Raw genomic sequence first — 22,814 nt, 5'->3', positions numbered from 1 at the left:
CGTGTGGAAACTTTCTTTTAAATATTGCTTCCACCGCTAACCTAAAGACAAAATAAAGGTGAAGCACGATGACGAATTCCCAAGAAATGTTTCACAATTCGCTCACTCAGAGTAAGGTAGAGTGGGCTGTTCACTTGCAAAACAAAAACCATCCTCCTCAGCAGAATTCGCTTTTGTTTTTCTCCCTGTAATTTACTGCCTGGTTAGGGTTTAATAACACAATATACTCTAGTTCACTGCCCCCATAAAGCTTGCAGGCAGAGAAAGAGCTACAGTCGGATATGTGCCCGCTCTGGGTAAAGAGATGAAATCCTGAAGTTTAGTCTTGGTGGCAGAGAAGCTGTGAAATGATAAGACAAATCAAGTTTACCGGACATTTTTGCTGAGATCAGGTTGCTAGACACTCAAACACTGCAACCCCCCTGGGGGCCTGTTTCATTCAGCACACTCCACTGCTCTCACTTGGTTTCATTTCTGAACGTTTATTTGTGTTGATTGTTAGTATCAACTGATGCAATATTGTAAACGATGACAGAGCTGAATAGTGCTTCCAGAGCTTTTCAAAACAGAGAACACCCTTGCATGCCGGAGGGGTTAAATCTAGAGTGATTTCAACCTGGTCTTTTTTTTTTTTTAAGAGAAGCATTTTTCACTTTGTGGGTGCTAAAGGGAGTGCAGGATGTGATGGGGTGCAGGTCGTAGAATTATAGGAGACGCCTGTGTATGTGTCTGTTACAAAATGGGAGTTTTTATGACCTCAGGATAAGTTGATGAATAGACATTTGAATGCCGGCTGGAGAAGCAGCATCTTTTATTAGTTGTCTCCTAGTTTTTAAACTAAAAGATCATCTATGATCTGGTCCATTGAATTAATATCACATCACATGAATTAATATCACAATATAATTGAATGTATAATATCTCCTTTTCATAGGCACTCTTCAGCATGAGGGCTGTTTGCAAGGCAAATCTGCTGGTGCTTAAAAAGCCAAACAAGTAGGAAGAATCACAACCAGCGAGAAGAGCAGTAGTACATTTTGTGCACAGATGCTAGAATCACTAAATGGTGGAGCTAGCGCCTGAGCCCAGACCCTGTTAGCTGGAATGCCTGGTCTCACATCCCAGCTTCGCCACTTACAGCCTCATGATGTGGTCAACTCAGTCTTGTGCCTCAGTGTCCCATCCACTGGGTCATAGTACCCCCCTCTTAGTTTTTTATTTTTTTAAAGATTTTATTTATTTGAGAGAGAGAGAGCACAGAGGAAGAGGGAGAAGCAGACCCCCACGGAGCAGGGAGCCCAGTGCGGGGCTCAATCCCAGGACCCTGGGATCATGACCCCAGCTGAAGGCAGATGCTTAACCGACTGAGCCACCCAGGCGCCGCGCAGTCTATACTTCCAGTCGTGGTACAGCAGGGTACTTGAAAGAAATGTTCTGTCTCCTTCCATGGAGACAGGCCATCTAGAATATTGTAAGAGCTTCCTAAGTGATGTGTCCTTAGCCGTCACTCTCACCGCCCTCCTCCAGAGTGACCTTTCATACAGCTGTGGAGGCTCTTCTTCTAGTGGAAGGTTTAAGGTCATCAGTCTTGTAGTTAGCAGTTGAAAAACCTTCTTAAAGAAACGTCTGGACCAGAGAGCTTATTACAGGCTCTCTTTGTACAAGTCATCTGAGTGGGACTTGGGAGTTGGCAACTCATTAGTAGTCACAGTGGTTGCAAAACCAGGAACATACCTCCAAAAACTGTACATTTTGTAAATGATACTAGGTTTTCATCACTGACCACAATCAGCATTGGATTTACTGTTATAGTTCTCAAGACTCTTGCTCATTTCTGAAAACAAAAAAGTGCTTTTACCTGAAGGGCAAAATGTAAATGTGTGACACGCGCTTGTCCCCAGGCAAGTGACTCACTGCAGATGTAGTGACAAGCTGTCTTTCAGTTTGGTAGTTGATCAGTGAACTGGATGTGGAACTGCAGGAAATTTGCAATGTTAGGAAATTAGATAAGCAAGATTATCTCTAAAATAAACCTCTACTTACTAAAATTACTACTGCAGCCAAAGTTAATGGCTATCAAAATTTGGAAAGAGTGTATTCATAGATCCAATTCATTCCCTCAACATTAATTTAATGAGCATTTACTACCAGTCTCTGCAAGGGTTGAGGATACAAAGACAAGGAGATACTGTCCTTGCCCTTTGGGCATTTTTTAGTCTTTGGCTGAAACTGATCCTAAATAAATGCTTTCCAAAATAGAGCCGTAAGCAAAGTGTTAAGGAAGCACAGAAATTTGGAGAAACCTTTTTAGAAGATTAAACACTTAAAGTGGGTCTCAAAAGGTAAAAATAATTTCTGGAGAGAGAATAGGGGCAGGACATTCCAGAAACAGCCAGAGAGCATATATATATAGAGGCAGAGAGAAGGGGCTGTATGGGCTGTGCTTGGGGACTTAGCTGGAGGGAACATTTCATTGAAAAGTGTAGTGAGAAATAAAGCTAGTAAAAGTAATTGGGTCCAACGATACAGTTTTGAATACCCTCCTGATGGGTTTAAACCCCACCCTAAGGCAACATGTCATCACACATTTTTAAGAAGAATGTGACTTGGATAAATGTCTTTGAAAGCTGACTTGGGAGATAGCCTGGGCTATGGATAAGGATGGGGAGAGTCTGGGCATTGGGGAAGTAGGTTGGTCAGCTCAGGCTCTATAACAAAAACCACACTGGGTGGTTTAAACAACAAATATTTTTTTCTCATGGTTCTGGAGGCTGAGAAGTCCAAGATCAAGATAGAGAGTGATTTGGTTCTTGGTGAGGGCTCTTTTCCTGGCTTTTAGATGTCTGCTTTCTCACTATGTCTTCACAAGGTTGAGGGGGCTGAAGGAGGAAGGGGGTGTCTGTGTCGCAGGAGAACACTCTAGTCTCTTTTCTTCTTGGGAGGACACTAATCCCATTGTGGGCCCCCTCCCTCATGACCTCACCTAAACCTAATTACCTCCCAAAGGCCTCACCTCCTAACACCATCACGTTGGGGGTTAAGTCTTCAACACGTGAATGCTGGAGGCACACCAACATTGAGGGCATGACAGAATTAGAAGGCCCCTTAATAACCAAGGCATTAAATAGCAGGGTTAGAATTAAGGTTGAGATGGTTACGGTGGCAAGAGAGAGCTCCTACACAATGTTAATAGATCTTAGATGACCGATTAAATGTGAGGGGGGATAGAACTAAGGGTTAGAGTTAAGGATTAAAACTGCCTGTGTAATGATTAAATTCACCTAAGTTCACTCTGTGTGATGTGGGTCTTGGTTCTTAAATTCTCTGTACCTCGGTTTTCTGACCTGTAGAGCGGGGGTAATAATTATACCTGCCTCTTACAGAAATTTTGAAAGTTAAATGTCATAAGGTGTAGAAAGCACGAAGAACAACACTTGCTATTTAGGAAGACACTACATGTCAGTATTTTATTACCTGCTATAACAAATAATAGTATTCACTACATTTTTGAATTGATTCTTTCAGATTGGTAACATTTGAAATTCTGAGGGTCAGGATTTGTGTGAAGAGCCATTATATGATTTTTTTTTCTTTGTAAAAATCTTGTCATTTATTTTTTGTTTCAAGCGCTTTGTTATCATGGGATAGCCTTAATTCATAAAATTTGTTTATTTTCTAGCTTTCAGTGAATCAGACATAAGAATAATAGCCAAGAATTGGAAAATGTTTTCCAATTTGTTATTTTTATCAGTTTTACATTTGTATCATTTAAAAAACCTCAGATTGCATGTTCTGATGGAAAATAGTCCCTTGCCTCTTCCTGCCCCACCTTCACCCCCACTCTCCAGCATCACTTTGATTAACTTAAGGCGAAGCTGTAAAGTTACCCGTTTCTACTTTGTAAATCATAATTATTTAGGGGGAGATGTTTTGAGATTATGTAACTCTTCCACCTCTCATGACAAACTCAATTTATTCACTTTTTAAAATCAGCATGGACACCTATTTTCCCATCTTACTCAATTGATTCACAAATTGTTTTGATACTTAAATGGTCTCTGATTTTGCCAGTGGGGTCCCTTTAATGTAGCTTCTGTGTTCTTTTGACATGTCCACGTCAGTTTTTGAGCACTTTCCTACTTTTTGGAACAAAAGGACTCATCATGTTCTTTTCCTGCCCTAGCTCTAAAGTCAGTCATTTCCCCGAGGGGCCCGATTGAGTAGAGAATGATTTGTAGAAATTAAGGTTTGGTTCTAGGTTTCTAGGTAATACTTGCTGCTTTTGTCCAGGCTCAGTGTCCCAGACCCTTTCAGTGGACAAGCACATATAGATGCGTTTACACCTGTTCGCACCTCTGTTCCTCTACTTATTATCTACCTTGAAAATTATGAATTTATTATCTTCAATTCCAATCAAGCCCACAGAGTTCAGTCTAGGATTCTCCCTTTCCAATTTGTAACTCTTCAGGAATGAGAAACCAGGCTCCCATTATCCTTAATATATTTATGTATTTGATCAATCTCTCGCTCTTCCTCCTCCAGATGCCCTCTTCAGCCCACTGAGACTCTGACACCCCATAGCCCGGTCTTTATCTCTCCTGATGCCCCCGTGGGTGCCCTCCTTACCTCTCTGGCGGTCCGTCAGCCGGCATCAGCAGCCCCCACCTCCAGCTCTAATACCCGCACCATCAGGCCCCCCTCCGCCCCCTCTGGACACCTCACTTATTTGTCTCACTTAGTAGTTCTTACACCAAATTGTTCCAGAAGGAAAGGGAAAGAGGCAACACAAACTTCCTGAATTTTCTTAGGGCATTTTGCTCGTGCTATTTCTAGCATCTCCAGTAATGAGATTTCACCTAAATTGACTGATCAGAATAACTCAGCACACCCAGACATGTGGCCAACTGCGGGCTGCATTCAGACACCAGTTCATGCTTTGCAGTAGTCTCTCTTTCTCTTCCTGTCCGTTAGCACAACAGGAAACCAAGCAGTGGGTAATTGGATAGGGCCTCCTTTTACTTCTAATGAGCATTAAGTTAGTGGTAATGATTAAGAAGAGGGTGACTTACCTAACAGTTTCAGATCTTGTTCTAAAGTTTCTTTGTATCTAACTAGGTTTCCATTTCAAAATCACTTAGGTATGGGATTGGAATTTGGCTTAATGAGATCTGCTGGTCCAGCTACCTTAGCCGCCTTCTCATTGGTTCTAGGGTGTGGTTCAGAAATACGTCACTCCTACAAAAGAGATTAATATAATATGATATAATATATATAGAATATGGGCCATTTGGACTTTAGACATGCTGTTATCATTTCCTTCTTTTGACAGAGGAAATTCCACCCACATTGTGCACAGTCCCTTGAACATACAATTATTACAGTAATATATGACTTCAGCACTTCTGTTTTGAAGAACCAGTTAGGAGCAATGGGGTATGTTTTCCTTTTTTTTTTTTTTTTCTAGGTAATAGCAATGTGAATTTCTAAGCTTTCGTTTTTCCTCGGAATGAATTTTGCTGAAACTGGCTTTTTGATGTCAGGAATGCACTTGCTGTCTTCAGGTTCTGATAGGAACTGTTCCTGGAGCCTCTCCTGGTTGCCTTCCAGAATGAGGACATCTAAGATACTCTCTGGATTCACTAGCCATTGTCTTGGTTCAGACAAAACCTTGCTTTACTTAGCAGGGAAGACTTGCCCTATTTTTTTCTTTTCCCTGTGTTTTCCTCTCCTGGTTTTTTCTGTGGTCCATCAGAGTGAAGAAATATCCTACAGAAATATCCTTGACAGAAGATCTTGTGTGATAGAAATAAAAACTAGGAGCCCAGGTACAGGTGAGGACTCTGGAAATGGAATCAGGAGATTTGGGATTTGGTCCTTGCCTTTGTGGCTAATAAGCTCTGTAGAATGTTTGGAAGTTTCTTAAGTGCTTTAGGCCACTTTAGGAGGTGAGACTAGATCAGCAGTTTCTCACAGCCCTTTGTAGGTACCCCGGGGCTGTAGTCAGTCAGAGCTGACCTACAGCTTTGGTGCAGGTGATAGTTCGGGGGAACCGGCGGCATAGTCACTGACAAGGATGTGAAGGAAGCTTTGCTCCAAGAATCTCCATTGTCTTTCACGTAGAACAGTGGCAGCATCTCTACGTTCATATGTTACAATTTATGTTCTTCAAGGATCTTTTTGTTTTGAAGGGCTCTCCTACAATAAAATGAAATCAAATCAAATCAAAGCTGTGAGACTCTTGAAGGCCCCCTTAGTGCCACATGTTTAGTGGTTTCCTATGATATTTATGTATCCCCCAGGCTGGGTCACTTTGTTCCCGGGGATGAGACCAGGCTGTGTCCGTCCGAGACCGAAATTCCCTCCATACTTTGATAAAAAGCAGGGTAGCCCAGCAGGATGTGAACTTCTATTTGCTGGCGCTTTGTTCATACAGGTATGAAGATGAAAAGAGAGGGAGGTAGCAAAGGAAGCATGGTTTTCTATGTCAGTCGCTCTACTCCCCCTGCATTTCCTTTTCTGTTAAGGGAAACTCCCCCGATCTCTCTGAAGGGCAGCAGCAGTGCCCAAGGCCCCCACATTTTTCCCTGGTACTTTTCTGAAAAGCAGTGTGGCAGCAACTCAGCAGGGGGCCCAGATGCTGCATTTTCCAGTCTCAGAGCTATCTGATCAGGACAGAAAGGAACAAGCTCCCCACAGGGAGATCACCAGAAACTTAGTGATTTACCCCATTAATTGTGGGGAGCACTAGGGCTCTTCTACCCTCAGGACTAACTAAATTTATTTCAAAAATGTTTGCTTTGGAGTAATGGTGGTTGAGATTTGGTGGTATCTTTCTCTGATACAAAATAACTGTCTAGAGAATGATTTGTGTGGTGGAGGTAGGAGAGAGCAAAGATGGTAAGAGATGTACAAACCAACATTCAATATTCTAAAACCTTCAACAATTTACCTAACATTATTGGGTATTAAGTCTACTAGGGGCTACATATATCTTTTACTTTTTGTAGAACACTCAGTTTTCAAATAATTTAAGACCAACACCAGATTAAGAGGAAATATATTGGTAGATAACTGTCTTTGTTACTCAAAAGATATTTAAGAAATAATGAAAAGTTGTTCCTCTAATCCCTCTTAGAACACATGGGAATACGCAATAGAAGAGCTTGTTGAGTGCATTTCCTTCTCTGGAGATCACAATCTAAGCTGACCGTTTTGGGGGAACTGCTGCTTAGCGGCACCTGCCTGGATGAGGTAAATGTCAGATCCGTGGTTTTCAGACTTATCAAATGCATGGAGTATTAAAATAAAATGAAAAATAGTGACCAACTATGGTTCAATGGTTGAATTTATGTGTCAACTGGACTAGGCTATGGTGCCCAGTTGTTTGGTCAACACCAGTCTAGGTGTTGCTGTGAAAGTATTTTTTGATGTGGTTAATATTTAAATAAGTAGACTTTGAATAAAGCAGACTCCATAGTGTAGGTGGGCCTCATCCAATCAGTTAAAGGCCTTGAGAGAAAAGACTGAGGTTCGCTGAAGTGGAGGGGATTCTGCCTCCAGATTGCCTTTGGGTTCAAGACAGCAACATTAAGTCTTTCTGGAATTTCTAGCCTGCCCTACAAATTTTGGACTTGCCAGCACCCACAATTGTGTGAGCCAATTCCCTAAAATCAATCAATCTCCCTTTCTGTGTGTGTGTGTGTGTGTACGTACATATATATACATAATACATATTCATACACATACATACATATATACATATTTATACAAATATGAATAGATACAATATATATTAAACATACTGGTTTTGTTTTTCTGGAGAACACTAAGTTAATCACCAACATAAGATTGTGGCTTTAATTTTTTACCAAATAAGGACTCAAAATTAAACAAATAAATAAAAAAAAAAAACTACCATCTACTGCCGCTATCACATTTTGAAAGAAAGAACAATTTTCCACTCCCATTATAGGAAAGCTATAATCTCAGGATACATGGCAGTTCTGCTGATGGAATACATGATGTTCTACTACACAGATTATCACACTGCTTGACATTTTCATTTTCCATGCACAGGTGCAAATGTCCGAGCCAGGTATCAGGACCTGAGCTGCAGGCAACCCAACTTCTGATTGTGTGGCAGAATCATCCCACTGTTACTCCTAAGAGAAATAATTTTCCCTGATATAAGTCTGTGGGAGAGTAATAAGGTGTCAAGACTTACAGTCTTTTTTTTTTTTCCCTTTCTCCAGACAGTACATAGAGAATCGTATAGCTGTTTATGAGCCAGGTTGATTCTGCTGTCTTTTCTTTTTTGTCACAGATGATCATAGAAATATCTTGCTGTAAAATCACCTCACAGTTTCTTCTTAAATGAAACCACACTTCCTTTATGTTCTTTTCAGCTCATTTCTGCTGTTCATGCCGGGGGCTGGGGAGATTTTCCTTCGCAGGCTTCTTAAAATTTATGATCCTTTTAGGGTATGGGCTGGCAGTTCCCCTAAAGAGCACCGAGTTCATTGCCACTCTTCACAGATGAGAGCACAGAGGAAGAGAAGAGAGGTAGAGCAGTGCCCAGCAGTGACCAAGGAGGGTTAAAACCCAAGTTCTTGAATGCAGTGTAGCAATGGCCTTCTTCTTCAGAACTTCCTCTTCTGCCTCCATCACTTCCCATTCTGTTGCCTCTTTTCCCTAGAAGTGCCCCCCTCTTTTTACATTGCCTTCTCTTTGCTTCGAAGTTGCAGATCTGAAACTGTGTGTAGCTACGCCTTGGCTTTGCTTCACATTCTGTATACTGACTAGCTTCTAATAAGCTGCTTTTTTGTGGGTTAGACATGTCCCACTTCCCTCTGCTGAAGCTTGATAACCAACTGACCTAGAAGGGCTTGGCCTTCACAACAGTCTTAGTCCACTCTTCAAATGAAAAGAATTGCTCGAAAATTTTGCTTGAGTTAAAGCTACAGAATTCATTTTTTCCCGCAACACACTATTTGTAGTAGCTCTTCAAATTTCTCATTTTTCCTGTGTTTGAAATTTTATCTCTTGGGTAAAGTTTTTGTGAATTTCCTTTTTGAGCCACAAATTTATCTGAGTTTCAGATTTCGGTTTTCAGTAGTGATTTCAGTTTAGTTTACTCCAATTGCAAAAACAGTCCTACTCTGTATTTACAGCAACAAAATCTGAATGCAAATGGAGAAATTCAATCAATGGCAAGTCATGGACCCCAATCTCTGTCTCTTCTAAACAGTCTGGCAGGCCTGTCTCTTGCAGCCAGGACCTCTCTCTCACTCCTCAGAAAGCATCTATTTAGCACTTCACCACTTCTGAGCCTCTCACCCCATCATCTTTTCCTTTTCTCTCAAAAAAATAGAATCAGCCAGGTGGGGGCTTTCTCAGCTTACTCCCTTAAACACATTCATCTGCAGTTTTGCCTTCTCTCCAATGTGAAAGCCTGAGATGATCCTAAACTTCTTCAAAGACAAACCATTCTAGATGTGCTATTGTGTTCTGCCTCTTCAGTACTTTACTCCTTTTATGATGACTACTTCTCCATGTGTAGTCTTTCCACTAGATCTGTCCTCTTAGTATTTACGCATGATCAAGTACTTCTTGACTTAAAAACATAACCTTGGGTCCACATCCAGACTTCAACTTCATGTATGGTTAAAATTCTTAGAGATCACACCCCAGGTCCACTATCCTCTTTACCCACACTTCAATTCATTTTGATCTACTTTTGCTCCTATAGGTCCATTAAAACTGTTCTCATTGAATTTTTGGTTGCTAAATCCAATGGACATTTTTCAGCCCTTATTAACTTAACCATGGGGTGGACTCCTTTTCAGTTGACCCAAGAAAGTCTTGTTGGCTTTTGTATCCCTTGGCCCAAAGCCTCCAGGGCTTGTAAGAGTTCCTGGCGCTTAACCAAGTCTCAATTTGATGAAAAAAAAAAAATTTAAATGGGAAATAGGAGCCAAATGGTGAAGGCTTTTAACACTGAGGTCTGAGAATTAATTTTCATTTTATGGACAGTGGTCATCTAGAAAAGTATGAGCAGGGAAGTAATATTATCACATCATTTGGGAAGTAAACTCTGGGGCAATGGATGGTTTAGAGCAGTGGTTTGCGAAGTGCTATGTAGACCAGCAGCATCAGCATCAGCATCACCTGGGAATTTGTTAGATACAAGTTTATAGGTCCCACCCCTGACCTATTGATTCAGAAACTCTGGAGGTGTGGCCAAATGATGTTATGTCTCATGAAATTCAGAAGAACCAGTGGTTTGGAGAAGAAACAGAACAAGTGTGAGTTATCAAAGGCCTGAAATGGTCATGGAGGTGTTGTGAAGAGTGGGATACCAGGAGAAATGTATTCAATCACTGGATGAAGGCCTTAGGCATTTTTTGGATAACAACTGATTTACTCTTAGAGAACATGCAATCCTAGTGCTGCCTCTGAAGTCTCATTCGCATATTCATTCAACAGATGCTTACTGGGCTGAAGGTCATTTAGTATTAACAGGGAGCACATGGGCAAAAGCCCTGAGCTAAAGTTATGATCTTCACTGTTTCTATAAGATCATCTCTTCCAAGATCCCGCTAGATACAAACTGTGAGCACTTTCAGTAATTAGTGGAGAACAGTGAGAGGTTCTCTGATGTCACCCCAAGTCTGAACAATGAACATGTTTCAACAGGAAAACAGACATCCACATTACCAAAAGGTTTATTTTCTTTTCAGAATTTTCCCATTTTCAGTTGACCCAACAGGCAGACCATGTGGTCCTAAGGGCTCTCAGCAGTTCACTTTTAGGAACCAATTTTGTTAAGATCTCAGAGTAAGAGAGCATTGGACATGGACCCAGTGGATGAAGTGAGGAGTAACTGAGTTCTCAGTTACAAACCAGGGAAAGCAACTAGTTGACTTAGGCTGAAAAGGAATTTATTCAATGGGCAGACAGCACCCAGAAGGCTTGAAAACCAGCAGGAACAAAACCTACAAGATTCATGGGCAGATTTACACAGAGCAATGGCTCCTCAATACCAGGTGCCAGGAGCTTACCTGCTGCCCCTACTCGATATTGGATACTGGATGTTTCTCCTATTGATGGACACCGCTGCTCTCAAGATGGATCCTCCCCTACCCCGATTCTCTATTTTGCCGATCAAGGTAGGGTGTCTCAGATGCAAGAGAGGTTGGGATTAAGTGTTTGCTTCTAGAGGTAAAGGTGGTTTGTGCCATTTGAACACAGGAATGGAATTCAGATGCAGAGCACCAAAAAAAAAAAAAAAAAAAGAGAAAACCACTAATACAAACTTGCAAGTTGTGTAATTTAAGATCGTAGTGATTTAAGATGCCATCTAGATCAGATCCCAGAAGTAAAACCTTTTATGAATAACTCAGAATACCAATATATGTGATATAAAAAGGACATTATTCTGCACGCTGCTCTCCCTCCTTTCTATCCTACACATGCACACCTACTTGCTAGGCTCTAAGATAACCTGCAAAGAATTCCAGGCCCTATAAGGACATTTATTTATTTATTTTAAAGATTTTATTTATTTATTTGACAGAGACACAGCGAGAGAGGGAACACAAGCAGGGGGAGAGGGAGAAGCAGGCTTCCCGTGGAGCAGGGAGCCAGACGTGGGGCTTGATCCCAGGACCCTGGGATCATGACCTGAGCCGAAGGCAGATGCTTAACGGCTGAGCCACCCAGGTGTCCCCCTATAATGACATTTAAAAATGAGGGAGAACAAATCATTTTATAAGTAGTTTGAAAATTCCCATGAAGGCTTGGAAACTGGGCAGGAACAAAGGTGATAAAGGAGCAGTAGGCTTGCATTTTACCCACTCTTTGCTTTGGCTCGGTGAATTCAGGCTTAGAAAAGTGAAGTGACCAATTTCCCTTAACATCACAAAGTAGTTAAAGCTAGACAGGAGAACAATGTTATTTGTGGTCTGGTGCTCTTTCGTACTTTCTCCAAACCAGACTCTCTTGGTCTTCATTGCCTCCTCTGGAAAACAAAGTGGTCTTAGACTGTTAGACATTCAAAAGACCTTCAAGGATGATTACTGTTCTCTTAGCAACCCATTAAATGTTCCAGTTCTCCAACATCCCTTGTTTTGTATTCAGCCTCTTATCTTTTGTACAACTGTCCTTGTTTCCTAGTTTTAAGCTATCACAAAAGCATATACATTACTTTAAAAATTATTTGTGGGGAAAAATAGTAATGTAAATAGTCGGATTCATGATGCTAACCACAAGTGACCTTGCATACTTTAACTTCTATTTTTAATTTTCTTTTCAGAGCCAATTTAAACATATTTGCAACAGTTTTATTCATATTAGCCCCAAACTGGAAACAATTCAAATGTCCATCACAGGTGAATGGATAAACAAGTTCTAATACATTCCTACAATAAATGAACACGTCAGAAAAAAAAAGAGGGCACAAACTAGTGATCTTTGTGTTACTATGGAAGAATTTCAAAGCATCCAGTAGAGTGAAAAAAGCCAGAGGCAAGTGACTATAGTATATCCTCTATGATAATATTTATGTAAAGTCCTGAAGCAGCCAAATGCAAGTTACAGGGCTAGAAATCAGAACAGTGGAAGGGAAATGGGGAGTGCAGACTCTGGCAAGGGACACAAAGGTTGATGGTTAGCCAGTTATGTACATTTGTTAAAACTCAAACACCACACTTAAAATCTGTGTATTTACTGTATGGAAAGTACACTCCAATTTAAAAAGTTGCACAGTTATCTGGTCAGCCACAGGAATCTTATTTCCTGTTTCTGGGCTCTTGGGACACAGGCGGTAGTAACTATCAATGAGAGACTTTCACAAAACATTAAGATAAACTGTTAGATAATGATGGTTAAGTATAGCTTCCCTAAGCCTGCAAAACCAGACGCTTCTTATAGGTCAAAAAAAAAAAAAGTACATTTAAAAATATACACTGAAGCTAACAGATCTAACAAAATATTTATTTTATTGTTGTAAAATTAAAAATAGTAGACAAGCATCATAGTTACAGTTCCAAGGCAGAATACAAATATATAAATTATTGCAGTTTTAAAAGAAAAAATTGCCAAGTCATGTCTAAAACTCTTTTAAAACCAACTTGTTTTTCACCACTGCACTTTCATTTTCTTTTTCCAAAGACCCTAGCACAATTCTGTAAAGTAAATTTCTAACAGCAAAGAGAGATCAAGTTCAATGACCACAGTATATGCTACTCAGATTTAAAACAAGGTTAACACACACATACAAACCGTAAAAGTAGAGATGATGGCATTTAACAGAAATCACAATGGAACACTTTCTAAACTCTTTTGGAGACAGCAGAATGGAAACAGATATTCTACATGTTTCAAGAAAAACACTTTAACTAAAATTCCTTTGGAGGGGTGTGCAGTTGAGGGATGTTCAACGAACACTTTTTTGGGGGGTGAGGGCTCAATATTCATCTTCATGATTTTTTGGTTTTACTTTGGTAAGCTTAAAACTGTGTACTAATTCAGTATGCATTAGTAATTTGGACTCTTTTTAAACTAAAAAGAATAGGGAATGTATACGTTACAAACTAGGTGCTAAAAAAATCTTAGTGCTAGGGACTTGTTATGATTGGTTCATAGCAAGGTGACCAAATTGCTAAAGGAGTTAGATTAAATTATAACAAGAGCAATTAGGAAGGGAGGAAGTGAATGCAGACGCCGACGTGTAGGACAAAACCTCGTTATTCCACAGTGTGAGGACCCTCCTCCAGGACCCTTTGCTTGTGCCAGAGCCCTAGTACCTTATTACTCTGCTAAATAAACTCTTTCCCACCCCCCCACCACAAAACTTAATGTGGCAAGAATAACCTGTTGAAGGTTTTATCTTTTACTGATTCTCACCACAAATTTCCTCAAATAATTATTTCCACCAACCCAAAGTTAAAAATACAATTAAACACTGAAATGAAAATCAATTGCCCTTGCTTTACAGCTGCATCTGAACAAAAGATCTTTAAAAAGTTCGTAGAGTAGTAAACTTTTTATTAAGTACTTAAAAATACTCAAGATATCTTACTTTAGCATAAGCAATATCTCAGTAAATCAGAAAAAAACACTATAAGAACTTTACATTGTACCATTTGAAAATTTTCATGTCACAACCTAATTTTAAGGTCACCAACTGAACCTCCTTCTAAGCTACACAAATAATTTATTCTTTAAAAGTTCTTAAGTTTAGAGCATATACATTTTGAATTGCATTTTACAATATTTAATAACACAAGGAGATTTCTTCTAAAACAAAACAAACCAAAATAAAACCAAAACTGGTAAACATCAACACACACAAATAGACCTTCAAAAATTAATTTAAAAAAACCCAGCAAAAACTGACAAGCTTCAACAGTGTAAACACCAAGGTAAAAATATGTATCAACAAAACAAGTACTTTAAAACCATTTTCAGTGGTAAAGAATGTGATCAGATGAAAAACCCAAGAAATTTCAAGATGCCTGTCGAGATCCCAACAAAATAGAATATATTTTGACTATATTTTTGAAATCACTTTCCAACATGAACTTATTTTAAAAATAATTCTCAAGTGTATACAAAAATGGGCACTTTGTGGTGAAATGAGCATAAAATTTGAAGAACTAAGAACATTTCTTTGCTCCAATATCTAAGGAACTACATGATGGAACAAAACGCCACTATTCTGCTCTCTGCATCACCTGTTACTAGGTCCTAAGTGCATGCCTTATTTTTTTCCTTAAAAGAAAAAAAAAAGACTAATTTGGATATTAAATGCTACGATCAAAGGAGGACAATCTCAAATTAGAATAGATTTTTAGCTTAATTAAAAGTCTGAACAAATTTGAAAACTTTAATCTTGAAAGTGAATAGTCTCGTGTGATCAAAATTGCTTTTGACTTCAAATTGATCTTTTTAAACTCAATTTGTCTAATTATGAAATCTAACATGAAAAAACATTAGTCTTATTTCACTCCCCTTAATCATATAAGCTCTGAAAATGTTAGTAACAGCTGACAGGCAGTCTTCTCCCTTTTGCTGTTTCTGAAACTGATGGCATGTATGAGATTTTCTTCTAAACTTCCTCAAAAAGTACTAACAACTATACAGAAGAACAGCCAAGTATGGTAACCAATATTTGTAGTATTTCATCTTCTCTCAAGATGGAACTTAATTCTGTCCCTTATTCTTATTTTAGCATATACAATAATTGCATATTCAATCAAGAAAACTAACATAGGAATCAGTTTACCAAATAGAGTAACAAAATCCTTCAAGAAAAAATTCTTTTACTACAATATTCATCCAAATAAAGTACTAATGTGAGTACCAGCACCACAGATATTTTTTTTTTACAGCACCTTTCCTTTAAAGAGCTTAGGCAGAAATATCTAAATGGAATAAATCAGAATCCCGAATTATAAGACCTTAGTACATGCACCATCCCACCCAATTGTTCCAAACTCAATTAGTAAAGCTACATATTTGCCAGAAACAAAGCAAACACTTTTCTTTGGATTAACGCTGTTGCATTTAGGACTGCACCATATGGCTCATACTCTGGAAATATGCTACTACTGATATCAAATGCAACACATCCCAAACTTTTATGACTGTCCCTAAGTGATCTAAATAGAAGCACAAACGTGTGCAAACACACTGGCTAGTAATATTCTTGATGAATTATGCCAAAAAAGAGCAAAGTCAAATTAAAAAATGTGACCTAACAACTAAGCACTTACTAAGATATTTACTGGCATCATCAGGAAATGTCTTTATTCAACTTATAAAGTAAATTTATAAAGATTTTGATATTGCACACATTCAGTTTAAAGCTTATCAAAACTAAGGCAATGTATCCCCACTCCCTGGATTTTAAATTCATTTTGGATGACTCAAAAAATCGACAGAAATTGAAAACATTTTTCAAAAGCTCCAAAACCAGTTATGTCATACTTAAAAGAAAACAAATCAACTGCGGTATCAATTAATACTCTCAGGCAAATTTAACACATCTTAGCATTACAAAAAGTTGTTTTCTACTAGATAGAGGCATTTCTTTGCTTAGTCAAATACTGTTTGTGTTCAAGACTCAAATCTGACCCATGCGGGGGCAGGCTGCCAGATTTAAGATAGAAGTCATTCATATCTTTATGCACGAAGCTGCCAAGCTAATGGGCTTTTCTGCAGATTCTTTCAAGCAAAGGATCTTACCTCATAAATACATTCTAAGTACCAACTAAAAACAGAATTTAGAGCCCATTTTAATTCTGCACTGGTTATAGATTTTACTATATAATACACTGTTAAAAAACGTATCTAGCTATTCGAGATGACCCACTAGTTCAAAATTCTTTGGCAACATCACAGGCAACTTCCAAGAATATCCTTTCGAAATGGGCTTATTTTTTTGAACTAGAGTCTTACTTTTCTGTGTCAAGCAGTCTTCTCTTTCCTCCTTTAAATTCTAAAGTTTAGAAAAATACCTCACAATGCCTTCTTTGGGTACAAATTTCAGTGATGCTGCTAAGAGAATTTGGACAGTTTAAGGATTCTTGAACCAGTATCTGAAGCGGCAAACAGAAGAATTTGAAGCTTTTTTCAAAGATCGGACAACAATTTTGCAGCACATTCAATTTGACAGATATTACGTTTGACTTGGAAGTGAGGCTTGACTTACTCTGTCCAAATTCTAACACATCAAAGTCATTAGAATGAAAATAATAATGAAGTAGAAGAGGCTTTTACTTCTATGGAGACAAGGTGACATATGAAAACTAGATTAGCATTTTCTTTCTGAACTCAGAACTGCTTTTGTTAGAAAAAAATAATGTACTTTTTTTTCCTTGGATACTTGCTTTAAAAAGTTATTAATTCCTCTTTCACATAAGAGTTATTAGAAGTCAAAACAATTCAACTAGATAGAGATCTACTCCAAAATACATTTATCTTTGGAAAACAAGATAATAGTAAAAAGAGCATATTAAGAGAATAAAATGCAGGGATCTGAAATATGGATGAACATATTCACACAGGAAAGTGTAAATATAATATACAGAGGCATTCAAATACACATTTATAAAGAGAATGGAAAGGTACCTAAAATAGCATTTTTATATATAAAATTTTCATATTAAAATATTGCTCATAATAAATAAGAGGTGTATTATGAATTCCATTTCCCTCTTAAAATTATCTTTAGTAGTTCAGACTAATCTAAGGAGTTTTTTTAAATTTTCTACTGTTTTGACAGGTGAATTACATTAAAATATGTTTAATAAAATCACACTGGAACAGTAGTCACATGTGGTAAGTTAGGGAGGGCCATTTAGTAATTATGGGAAGAAAGATTCCCAAAATGAACCAAAATGATTAATCCTAGAAGACTAGAGTGTAACGATCTGCTTTATTTGACGAAGATGCTAGATCCTGCCTTCAGCTTTGCAAATTTAATGACCATAAAAAAATGGACCACAACTTTCTTCAACTTCTTCAAAGTTGGCATGTCTGGCAGACCAATAAATGGTAGGGGCATGAGGGCAAAGGACGTAAGTGTAAGTTTAGTTTAATTGTTTATGGGTAGGTGTGACTTCGTTCCTGTTCGCCCCACTTGCAGACATGGTAACTTGGAATAGTTCTTGAGAAGCTGTTCGATGGCAACGTGGCGGACGTGGAGCTCTGAGGCCAAAGAATCTTTTTCTTGCACTTGGTGTGTTAACTCTTCAAAAACTTCTGTAAAGATTTAAAAGGTAGTTGAATACATAAATGGGTTCAATCAGTATCTACAATGGCTTATGGACAGTAAGTGCCCATTAATATCTAGGTCTGGAAACCCCTCTAAGAGGCTTTGGAATCAGACTACCTTCATTTCTGAATTCTTGTTCCTACGCTTTTATGAGTCTCAGGCAAGTAACTTAAACTACATTTTAATTTCCTCTTATGTATAACCTCGATATTGACAGTAAGCACCTCACAGGCCTACTGTGAGGAGTAAATGAGATCATACCTGTAAAGTACTTTCCACAGAATAAACACTTGATAAATAGAAGCTGCTATTACTATTATTATTGTTACACTGGCTGTGGAATTAGGAAGGGGTTATGTAATCCTTAATCTGTTATTAACCGAATGCGTGATCTCCGAAAGCACCTTAATGTCTCTGAAGTGTTTCCTCACCTAAATGGGAATCAAGTACTTTAAAAAAAAAAAAAAGGAAACAATTGGGGAATTTGAGCATTAACTGTTGTTAGTGTTAGCATACTATTTGATGATGTCAGAAGAATTACGAGCTGTTTTTCTTTTCTTTTTTTTAAGGTGTGATAATGAGGTTGTGATTACCTTAAAAAAAAGTTATGTTTTAGAGAAAACCCTGAAGTATTTGTGGACAAACAATATGTTGTCTGGAATCTGTTTCAGAATAATCCATGCTGGGGGTGGGGGTGAGGTGAAAGGAATGGGTGCAAGTAGAGATGAGAGAAAATTAGCTATGCTTTTGATAATAAGTTGAAGCTGGTGAAGATGGGTCAAGGGGTTCACTATACTATTCTCACTACTTTTGTGTTTGAAATTGTTTATAATTTAAAAAACTCCACAAAACAGGGCTAATACAACCTTGTGGAACTGTTAGGGAGTGCATGCACAGGTGCCTGGCATAATAAACTGTTAGGATGAGGTAGAGGTTCAGCTCAGAGGTAGAGGTCTCCATTTTTACTGAAACAAGAAAAACTTATTTCCTCTTGGTTTCATAAAGAAGTTGTTTTCTTATTCTTTTTGCACTGGAAACTCCAAGAGGTCCTAATCCCATTTCCAAATTTAAATGCAGATAAAGCTAATAGTGTCCTGTCCCAGGGGATTTTCTATATCAACATTTTCACATGCATAAAACATTGACACTGATTCTTTACCCTGTATTTCCTGTCGGAGCTTTGCTTTCAGTTGCTTTACCTCACCAAGAGTCATCGAATTCACTGAAACGTGAAAATATGTTAATTATTACCACAATAACATGGGAAAATAAACCATCTACATCACTAAAACAATATTCTATTTTTTTTTTTTTTAAAGATTTTATTTATTTATTCATGAGAGACAGAGAGAGAGAGAGAGGCAGAGGGAGAAGCAGGCTCCCAAGGAGCAGGGAGCCCGATGCGGGACTCGATCCCAGGACCCTGAGATCATGACCTGAGCCGAAGGCAGATGCTTAACCATCTGAGCCACCCAGGCGCCCAACAATATTCTATTTTTAAAAAAACACTGGCACTTATCTGTCAATATAGTATTCACCAGTATTCTAGGACTCATTCATTAACTCCTGCAGGGTAGAGGACATTTTCAAATCCTAACCGCAACCCACAGTAAGAAACATTTTACACCAGTACACCTTCCAGTACACCTCCACCTGAATCAAAAGTTTTGCCAGAGAATACTTAGTATTACATCCATTGGATTCTCTTATTTCCCTTTGTTTCAGTTTTTAAAAAGTGCTAGAAGTCACTACTCATTAAGTTGATTATACTTAAGCACTACATAGTGCATGATGCACAGTGGGAAAGACACAAAAGTACTGTGCAAATAATTTGAAAAAGTGATTTGTCTACCTTGTTATGTAACCTTAGATAATTCATATGTAGAATCAAGAAGTTGTATAAAAATACACCCATAGTCCCTTTGAGCTCTAAAATCACTTGACTTAGAGTCAATTAAAATTATCTCAGCTTCTGTGAGTTTTTGCAGAAATAAATGCAAACTGAAAGGCTCACTTTTTCCAACTTTAAAATAAGTGCACACATTACCTCTGTCCTTTAGTGAAATGTCAGATTTTGGCTTTTGAAATGCCACCCCCAGTCAATCAGTGTTGTAGGGATGAGCAATGGGACAGTGTGTGTTAGCCAATGCTTGAAGACGTACTTCTAAACTATATGAACTCTGAACTTCCTTCTGTTTGTCAATTCCATTAGTTTAATAAATTTAAAATGGCAAAAGATATGATGGACTGTAGAATTCGAATGCTTTACGACATAATGAGTATTTCAGAGAACTGATGGAAAATTTTTTGGGGGGGAGGAGGGGAAAGGGCAGAGGGAGAGAATCTTTTTGGGGGGGGGTGGGATGGAGAGACAGACTCTTAAAGCAGGCTCCATGCCCAACATGGGCCTGACACAGGGTTCCATCTCACACCCTGAGATCATGACCTGAGCTGAAATCAAGAGTCAGATGCTTAACCAACTGCGCCACCCAGGCGCCCCAAGACACCTCATTTTTGCTAGGGTGATCCAGTCGTTTAAATGTGCTATAAAAATCTATAATTCTACAGCCAAATTCTTGACATATCACATATATAAAAAATGTAAAAAAACCAAAGCCAACAAAACTGCAATCTTTACCTTTCTCCCCATTTTACTTACATTCCTCTCTGCTGTAACGTGGATGCTGGACCCGGACATTAGCCTCTGGATTAGAGATTATCTCTTCTTTTTTCTGTGGCTGGTTGTGACTGTGAGGCCACAATACACTATTGTGGCATAAAGTGGCACCTGAATCTTGCAACATAGCAAGCCCAAAGTCTGTATTTCCCCTCTGCTCCAATATTCTTTGTGAACAGTTCGAGAGACCGCCTGTACTTCCATCTATCCACTTTGCAGAATACTTTGGTACCTGGGAGTCAAACTGTGGCAGTAACTTTTTATCTGGCTTATGCCTGAAATTTAACAAGTGATGCTGGGGATTTTTAGAACATTCGGAATCAGAATCCAGATCCTTATTTTGTGCATACTGCACAATCCAGTTTATCTTCTTACTCAAAATGGTTTTAACTTCTTCATAAGTACTTTTTGAAAGTTTTGATCGAGGACAATCCTGGTTTGCAATCAAATGGTATTTTTCAAAGCAGTCTTTATGGCCCCTTAACGATTTGGTGTGCAAGAGATTCGATTTTGGTACTCCTATAGGAAAAAAAAAAGAAACAGAAGACTTAAACTGTTTTTTTTTAAAGTTGCAGTAAGAGTATACAAAAATCTTAGTAAAATGCGGATGTCAGTCTGTGGTGGTTTGTAAATTAGAGGAAAAATGCTAAAGAATATTGGTGTTAATAATATTAAAATATAGTCTAATAATTTCTGCTTTAATTGAACTATATATTCAGTAAAACTAAGTTCTTATAAATAATAAAGGCCTTTCCAAGGACGTTGGTCCAGAGGCATGTTATTGCATACAATTTTAAAAAAGTACTACCAAACCAGCAATTTACATTTACAAAATGTTGGCCTTTACAGTATAGTGATTTCTTCACTAATCCTCCTGAAGTACACACTTGCAAAAATTTCTATTATAAGGCTCAATAAGAGAAATGCTTGACAATTTTTTTTCCCAATAAATACATAGTCAATCATGTTCTTAAATTATTAGTTATGTTTCACTGGGGAAAGATACACCAGAATCAGAAAAATACACATTAATAATAGCCTCAAAAAGTCAATGAACTGGTTAGATTTATTTTATTAAGAAAATGAAAGCATCTAACATGTTTTCACATTTCTGTTTTAGCTTACTAAAACTTTATCAAGATAATTTTATCTTCTAGAAGAAACACATTACACACAATTATTTTTCATACAGCAGTAAATTCAATCCGCTAAGATACAATAACCAGTATAATTCTTTAACTCACAAATGTTTATTATATACCACAAGTAGCGGAAATATTCTTATTTCACTTTTCTATCTCCCAACTTTTTTTTTTTTAAAGATTTATTTTATTTATTTTAGAGAGTACGTGAGCGTGGAGAGGGGCAGTGGGAGAGGGACAGGCAGACTCTACGCTGTGCGCAGAGCCCAACACAGGGCTCGATCTCATGACCCTGAGATCACAACCTGAGCCAAAATCAAGAGTCGGATGCCCAAATGACTGAGTCACCCAGGCGCCCCTCTATCTCCCAAGTTTTAAGCAGAGCTTAAGTATGTCATTTCAATTGTTTTTTTTAAAATACAGATTATAGAACACATTTTCAAAAACACAATACATTTCTTAATACAGAATACATTCATACATTTTCATAAATTCAAGCTGTATTATTAAAGTCAAACAGCAGTGCTTTTATACTGAAGGTGAATAAGGGATGGGGAGCTGAAAATTAATGCCTGCCAGAATTAACCAGTGTAAATCTGCTTAGCTTTGAAAACAGGGTAAGTGGAGAGCCACTCAGGTGCTAGGTTAAAAAAAAATTAGCTGACTCCTCAGAAAAAATTATATTCTGCATTCATCCTTTGTTTTAAAAATTGAAGCTGTTAACAATTTTATTAACCAAACTCCAAATCTGGGCCTAATAGTAAGATAATGAAGTATTTGCACTTTAATGGTATTAAATCAGGTATAAAAGTGCTTGTATTAATTTGTTCTAAAACGATGTAACATCAGCCAACAGTGGGACCTGCTGAGTTTGCCAAAACCAGTGCTAAATGGGCTATCGGTTCCTTCCTAAGTAAGCTATGTGAGTACACCTCCTGAGCAGTGATAATGTAATAAGCATATGGGAACAGCTGCTCTCCTGAGGTAAACTCACAATATCTCAGCCTTATGTCTTCCACTGAGCACTAAAACTGAACTTAAACTGACTTTCATACACATTCTATTTATGCCTTTGCTACTTGTACTGCAGTTGTGTGTGTGTGTGTGTGTGTGTGTGTGTATGTTTTTTACCAGTTATTGTCTGATTAGGTCAAATTCTGAGCAAAATTAAGGTACTTGAAGTGCAAACTCTCAAAGCTCTACTTGATGACATAGT

At 38.2% G+C, this 22,814-nt stretch overlaps 1 protein-coding gene and 1 long non-coding RNA gene across 5 annotated transcripts in view; one reads left to right on the top strand and one right to left on the bottom strand.

Moving 5' to 3' along the window:
* Window positions 1-7,255, top strand: part of LOC144379359 (uncharacterized) — a 106,517-nt gene extending 99,262 nt beyond the window's left edge. The window contains exon 5 of the long non-coding RNA XR_013442202.1: window positions 7,136-7,255. This is a non-coding gene — a long non-coding RNA (uncharacterized LOC144379359). The remainder of the gene's footprint in view (window positions 1-7,135) is intronic.
* Window positions 7,256-12,977: 5,722 nt separating this feature from the next.
* The window catches only part of C1H21orf91 (chromosome 1 C21orf91 homolog), a 31,824-nt gene continuing 21,987 nt past the window's right edge, over window positions 12,978-22,814 (bottom strand). For 3 of the 4 annotated variants that reach the window (XM_036091695.2, XM_036091697.2, XM_036091696.2), the window contains exons 3-5: window positions 20,439-20,975; window positions 18,939-19,001; window positions 12,978-17,766 (exon numbers count right to left, since the gene is read on the bottom strand). In XM_036091695.2, coding sequence (XP_035947588.2) covers window positions 17,600-17,766; window positions 18,939-19,001; window positions 20,439-20,975 — 767 coding nt within the window. In that variant the 3' untranslated portion in view covers window positions 12,978-17,599. The remainder of the gene's footprint in view (window positions 17,767-18,938; window positions 19,002-20,438; window positions 20,976-22,814) is intronic. The other variant, XM_078057193.1, reaches the window with a different exon arrangement.

The sequence above is a fragment of the Halichoerus grypus genome, chromosome 1 (genome assembly GCF_964656455.1).
Source record: "Halichoerus grypus chromosome 1, mHalGry1.hap1.1, whole genome shotgun sequence".
Lineage (NCBI taxonomy): Eukaryota > Metazoa > Chordata > Mammalia > Carnivora > Phocidae > Halichoerus > Halichoerus grypus.
This window is presented reverse-complemented; position numbering and strand designations above follow the sequence as displayed.